Genomic DNA, 6,540 nt, shown 5'->3' with positions numbered 1-6,540 from the left:
CTGGGATCAGTTTGCGCGTGAGTACTTCTAAATGTGCCTCAAGCCATGATAATGCACAGGCTGGCGGAGAACGACTGGTCAGAAGTAAGGGAGCAGTCTATCCTAAATCCTGCCCAGGCCACCTCCCCAGTCGCTGCTTCCTTTTAGGTCAGCCAGCTGCAGCGGTTCTGTGGTGAGCCAGAGGCAATCATCAGGAAATTCCCTGGATATCATAACCCGTGACAGCAACATCTAATTAATCATCAACTATGTAACACGATCCTGACCCATAACGAAGGGACCTGCTGAGCCTTTGGAAACCTGTCTACTGGCCTTCTCCAGACAATTCCTTCCAGATCCAGGTATCCGTGCCCGAGGATCCCAGGCTGATGGGGGCCCAGCTCTCCTCCCAGGCTGGTAAGTGGGAGCCCTAAGTTTGGTCTGCAAGGGACGCAAGAGGCAGAGGGAAGGCTGTGGAACCTTGGGCGAGTCCGTTTTCCCTAGGGCCTCAGTTTCTTCATCTGCAGGCTGGGGCCAATGCAATTCACCTTGCCTGACAGCTTATAGGGCTGTCAGAAGCACAGACCAAAAGGTTGCCAGGCACAGTAGTTCTCTGAGAGCCTCACCGGAGACCACAGCGTTCCCTTGGTGTGCAGGGGCAGGAGAGAGAGAATCTGCCTTTACTGCCAGAGATCCAGACTGCATCTCAGAACCCTGCTCCCTCCCAGGCAGAGAGCCTGGAGTCTCAGCCCTTGGCTCCCTAAGGGCACCAAAGGCTCACACACCAGCAGCAGGTACTGCCCCGAGCTTGGGGGGGCAGGGAGGTGGTAAGGACGGTGGGGGCCAAGCTTCTGTTGCTGCTGCTGCTGCTGTGGCAACTGTGTCTGGATTCCAGGTCATGGTGGTGCCATGAAGGAGGCAGCAAGGAGTGCGGGGGGCAGGAGTGGGGCCCCGGCTCCTCCACTCCTGGCTGTGAAGATGTGCAGAACCACCCCAACTCAGTTCCCTCTGGGTGCTTCCCTGCAGGTTGTGGGAGGAGTGAAAGAAGCTGTAAGGGTTAACAGGTGCCTGGCACCCAAGAGGCTTGGTGACTGGAGGGGTGGTGATGAAGAAGGTGATAGAGATCTGGGGAGGTCCTTGCTGAGCAGGGGGCTGACCCTCAGTTACTTAGATTCCAAGAGACTTACTGCCAAGATTTTCTTTGAATCTACCTGGGGGGTGTGGTGGGGGCGGTGGGGGGAGGGGAGGCATGCCAAAGTCACGATGCCTACCCAGGGGGGCAGTCAGCTCCTCATACTCAGGATCTCCAGGCAGGTACCTGGAGACTGCAGGTCTTGGCTGACCATGCATATCGATCCCATTGGTGGATAAGGAGACCTATACCCAGTGGGGCAGTGACCTGCATAGGTGACCAATAGAGCGGGGACTAGAATCTGGGTATCAGACATGGCTGCCCTCCTCAGAGCTCCTGCAGTGACTCTGCAGTAGGCCCAAAGACAAGTCCATCCGATGTCAGGGCCCTCGGCTCTGACTCCTGGTCACCCACCGTCCGTGCCTACTTGGGGACTCCCCTTTGCTTGTGCATAGCCTCCAGGGAAAGGCATCTAGGCAGACTATCAGGAAGGGAGGGAGAGATTAGGGTATTCCAGGAAGGGGTGACATGCAGGGGATGTGGGTGAGGGAGGGGTGAGCTTGGATAGCAGGACCCTGTGAGCGGGTTCAGAGGTCCCCAAGGCCAGAGTGAGTGCTTGTTCCTAATGCCTCAGCGAGGGGAACCATGGAACCATGATATGCTTGCCTCTGGCCTGAATCCATCGGGAACAAATTGACTATGACCTCAAGGGTGTCCCTTGTGCCTGACCAGATTGAGTGTTGCACCTTGTGACCCGTTGGAATCTTGCAGGCTTGTGAGTAATCAGAGGAGCAGAGCTGGAGAAGCTGATGAAATCTGGGAGGGGAGGGGCCTTGCTCTTTTGGGTTGGGTGCAAGCTCAAGTCCGGATTGAATTCCCCCTTTTTTTTTTTTTTTTTTTTTAGTGTTTATTTATTTTTGAGAGAGAGACAGAGAGAGACAGAGCCTAAGCAGAGGAGGGGCAGCAAGAGAGGGAGACAGAGAATCTGAAGCAGGCTCCAGGATCCGAGCTATCAGCACAGAGCCGAATGTGGGGCTCAAACTCACAAACTATGAGATCAAGCCCTGAGCCGATGCTCAACCTGCTGATTGAATTCGCTGTTTTCAGCTTCCCTCCTCTAACCAAGAAAGAACAGGACAAGAGGGGCGTAAGGGAGGAGAGCAGTTCTGGCTCAGGAAGCTCACCAGCTTCCTCCAGGCTCAGGCCTGAGGCTTGAGAGGAAAGGCTGCCCAGTAGGGAACTTCCCCTCCCGACTGCCAAGTGGAGTGGGGTCGGGAAGTCCCCTGATTTCAAAGCTCAGCCCTGGGCCTTGGCTGGCCCAGCCCACCATTCTGACACCCCGCCCCCGCCACAACCTGGGACTCCCTCTCTAGCCTGTGCCGCCCCACCTGGCTCTGTGGGGGAGCTGTTGGACCCCTTTCTCTCCTAGGAAAAGGAAGTCACCCTCACTGGGGGCCATGGCCTTCACAAATGATGCAGGTTCTCTGTGGGACAATCATAAAGTCAGACAAACAGAGAGGAAAACAGCTGCAATACCAGGACCCGTCTGCCAGAGCTGAGCACCATTAGCAGACCCATCTCCTCTCAGGTTGTTTCTAGATACAGGGAGAATATATGTGTGTATATTAAACATATGTGTCGAACAAAACCTGGATCATATTATGTATACTATTCCTAACACCTGCTCTTTCTATTTAATGCCAATAACCGGGACTAGGTATTTAGAGCCGGTACATGTAGGCGTGATTTTACAACATCCCTCCGGGAGGGGAACTGAGGTGGGGGAATTCACAGTGGGAATTCAGATCCCAGACATGCAAAGTGTGCTCCTCACCAGGCTCTAATCAGGTCTCTGGGGGCTCCCTGGATGAGGGCAGGGGCAATGGCCCCGGGGAGATGCGGGGGTGGGGGGCGGAGATAGCTCTGAGGAACAAATGAGTCCGGATCCTGACCACACTGACGTCACCATCCCCCCACCCCCCCCCCATATCCGCAGACACCAAGGCGCCCCGGGAGACCCTGCGCTTCCACCCTGAGGCCAAGGGCGCGCAGGTGCATCTAGACGCCCAGCGGTGCACTGCGCGCAGGAACGCCACGTTCCACGACGGCATCGTGTTCAGCCAACGGCCGGTGCTTCCCGGGGAGCGGGTGGCGGTCCGCGTGGTGTGGCACGAGGGCGGCTGGTGCGGCGGCCTCCGCGTGGGCTTCACGCGCCTGGACCCCGCGCGGGTGTCCGCGCCCAGCCTGCCACCCTTCGTGTGCCCGGACCTGGAGCTGCAGAGCCCGACATGGGCGGCCATGCTGCCCGAGGGCTGCGCGCTGGCGGGGGACGTGGTCTGCTTCTGGGTGAACCGCAGGGGCCGGCTCTTCGTCAGGGTCAACTCGGGCCCCCGGCTGCTGCTGCGCAAGGGCGTGCTCATGGGCGCCCCCCTCTGGGCCGTGATGGACGTGTACGGGACCACCAAGGCCATCAAGCTCCTGGGTGAGACAATCCGCGAGGACCTGGGCACCGCCCCTCGGGTGGCTCGGGTGGTACTGCGTCCCCATCCAGAGCCGTGGGGAGAGCCTTTCATCTTTTCCTATACGGGCAGTTTTACGTCACTGGAGACGCCAGATGGACAAGACCCCAGTCAAAGGGAGGGCAGCCTTGTCCCTAGGGAATGCTAAGAAGCTATGACTAGCACTCCAAACATCTGTCAAAGGGCTGTTTCACAAAAGGAGAGGTCGGGGGGGCTGGGTTTTGCTGCCTTAGTAGGAGTTCAGGGGAGTCAAGGGTGGCAAGCAAAGGGAACAGAAGTGTAAGCGGTTAGAGGTGCACAGGAAGACTGCCGGTGGGGGCAGAGTGAGCCGTCCAGTCAATGAGTCAATGGGAAACTGTAACCATCCCTCTAGCCACCTGAAAGGAGAGTGGACTTGAGGGAGAGTGGATACAGGAAACATCTATAGAAAGAAATACTGGCATTCTTGTGCTGGTTGTCCACCGGCCTACACAAGCAGTCCATTTCCTCTTCCCCCACCCCTACCGGTTATAAAATCCCTTGTCATAGCGGCTGAAGTCTTGCCCCTGGGACGCCCGATTGGGTAGGTCTGGTGTAGAGCCAAGCACCTGTTTTCCCCACCTCGTGGGGGATTTTAATGCACATCCGGGTTTAGGAAGGTGGGTAACGCTGAGGGTCTCCAGTCAGGCAGCGGCACCAGGGCAAAGGGGAATGTTTAAAGGAAGGGTGGTTTTAGGAAAAAGCGTCGACAGCTTCACAAATTCTCTGCTGGGGTGAACTGGGGAAGGGGTGGCTGGGGCCATAAGATCAGCGGGGAGCTCCAGCACTGCAAGCAAGCAGGTGGAACTCTTTCAAGGGCCTGGTAGGGTGGAAGCACCTGGGCTTTGCTTTCCTGGGTCCTGAGTTTCCTTCTCTCCCTCAGATCCCACAGCCAGTGCCTTCCCCTCAACCGTGCCCCGGGCCCTCATTGATGAGTCTCTGCAGCCGGAAGGTGAGTGGCTTCCCCGAGCCCAGCGAGCCAGGGACAGGCTCCCCAGGACTCTAGCACCAGAGGCCCCACCCCCACCCCAGGGAGGCCCCAGCTCTGGGAACTGGCTAAAATCCTTCCCAGTCCCACGAAGTCTCCCACGGGCTTTAGGCCAAAAGATTTGGCTCTGCCTGCTAGAAACCTAAAAGCAATTTAATAGCTTTGCCTTCTAGAACATTGGCTAACTTTTCAAGTTACAAGAGCACATTCGTGAACAAATAACGTTGTTTTGTCCCCGCTTGAAAAAGCAGTCCATGTTCGTAATAAAAGTTTTGCCAAATGGAAAGAAAATAAATATTAGAGGATACATAAGGAAGTAAAAAAAAAAAAAAATCACCACTGCCTCTTAGGGGGATTTCCTCCTACTATTTTGTAGTCATATATCTATGAGGAATTGTGCTGTTTTCCTTTTTTTTCCAAGTTGGAATTTTATGATATATATGTATGTGCAGTATGGTTTTCTTCCCATTTCTTTTCATTTGGTTATGTTGTGAGCATTTTCTCATTAAGAGTCAAAATAGGCCTGCGTGGTTCTCTGTCCTGTGGTTATAGCATGAGTAGGCTGCCCGCGCTTTGCCCCCACGTGCCCCAACTCGTGTTGTCCCCTTTCCCAGCCACAGCAGGAGAGGAATGTGCCATCTGTTTCCACCACGCTGCCAACACCTGCCTGGTTCCCTGCGGCCACACACACTTCTGCAGCTACTGTGCCTTGCGGGTCTTCAGGGACTTGGCCAAATGCCCTGTATGTCGCTGGGAGATCAAGGCGGTGGTCCCAGCGGGGGGCCCTCCCATTCTGAGGACTGGGGAGGACCTCCTGATGCAGGTAGCAAATGGAATCTAGCTCTGAGCCAGAGGGAGGAGGTGCAGCCCCACCTCCGTTCTGGAGAAGAGTGAGAAAAGCTGGTCATCAACAAGACATGGGGGCAGGGAGGCTCTTTCCCCCTCCCCAATAGGTCGGGGTCCGTGGAGCAAGGAGGAGCCCCTTTTTCTGCCCACACCAGAACTCCCTTCCTAGTGGGGTTCCTGTAGAAAGTGGCTCAGCAGTGGGCCAGCAGGCTTCTGGTCCCCCCCACTTGGCTCCAAGTTCATTTGTGCCCAGGGCTTGCCAAGGCTTTTGGCTGGCCACCTGGTCCAGCCACTATAGACCTAGCAATCGTGGTATGCGTAGGTCACATCCGTGAGAAGGGCCTTTATATAGAGATGAGACAGCCTGATCCCTAGTTTCATAGCTGGGGAAGTTAAGGTAACTGCATGTATCTGGTGAAATCCCAGCCCACCCCTGGGTATTGAGGAGCCTGGACCAGACACACAGAGGCATCTGGGTGGAATGTTTACAGTCCTGTGTGGAAGCTGGGTGACCTCTGACAAATCCTCCATAAAGTGGATAGGAGAGACCTGCTTGCCTGCCTTGCAGGGTGATTGTGAGGTTCCAGTGAGATTGCATTTCTGAAGAGGTTTCCGCGCATGAGACTATACTGTCGTTGCTATGCCTTTTTCCTTGCTAAATTCTGAGGTGTCAAAATAAAGTTTGTCTTTTGGGAATGATTTGCAATGAATATGTCCTCTTTGCCACAGTCAGGGGGAGTGGATGGAGCTGTGGCCTGTCGGGATGCTAGGGCATTGGGGAACCCTCTGTCCTCTCCGGATACACCCTAGGCTTGCGGTGGACTGGGCGGGGCTTGGGCATTCAGGTCTGTGGACTTTATTTTGCTGAGCACGTGAAGGGGACGGTCCTACACTCCCAGGCCTGAAGTCACAGCCGGGCTTTGCCCCTGCCACCCTTGATTTTGGGGGGACTTGCAGGAGGCTCTGACTCCTGAACGAAGGGAGGAGTTGACCCAGGAGCCCGCCTCAGCAGGTGCTTGTGGCAGGGACAAGCCATACCTGATACTTTGCTGCTGTTC

The 6,540-nt window shown here is 55.7% G+C and overlaps 1 protein-coding gene across 2 annotated transcripts; it reads left to right on the top strand.

Moving 5' to 3' along the window:
* The first annotated feature begins 221 nt into the window (after positions 1-221).
* On the top strand, positions 222-6,178 carry NEURL3 (neuralized E3 ubiquitin protein ligase 3). 2 transcript variants are annotated; one of them, XM_045447002.1, is made up of 5 exons: positions 222-396; positions 636-773; positions 3,108-3,593; positions 4,532-4,600; positions 5,251-6,178. In XM_045447002.1, the coding sequence occupies exons 1-5, from the start codon at positions 369-371 to the stop codon at positions 5,475-5,477; spliced, it is 948 nt and encodes a 315-aa protein (XP_045302958.1). In that variant the 5' UTR covers positions 222-368; the 3' UTR covers positions 5,478-6,178. The 2 variants fall into 2 exon arrangements, with proteins under 2 accessions (XP_045302958.1, XP_045302960.1); XM_045447004.1 differs by lacking the exon at positions 636-773 and having other exon boundaries at positions 243-396.
* Positions 6,179-6,540: the final 362 nt, after the last annotated feature.

Source organism: Leopardus geoffroyi, chromosome A3, assembly GCF_018350155.1.
Source record: "Leopardus geoffroyi isolate Oge1 chromosome A3, O.geoffroyi_Oge1_pat1.0, whole genome shotgun sequence".
Classification (NCBI taxonomy): Eukaryota; Metazoa; Chordata; class Mammalia; order Carnivora; family Felidae; genus Leopardus; species Leopardus geoffroyi.
The sequence above is the reverse complement of the archived record's forward strand: the minus strand, read 5'-3'. Positions and strand labels throughout refer to the sequence as shown.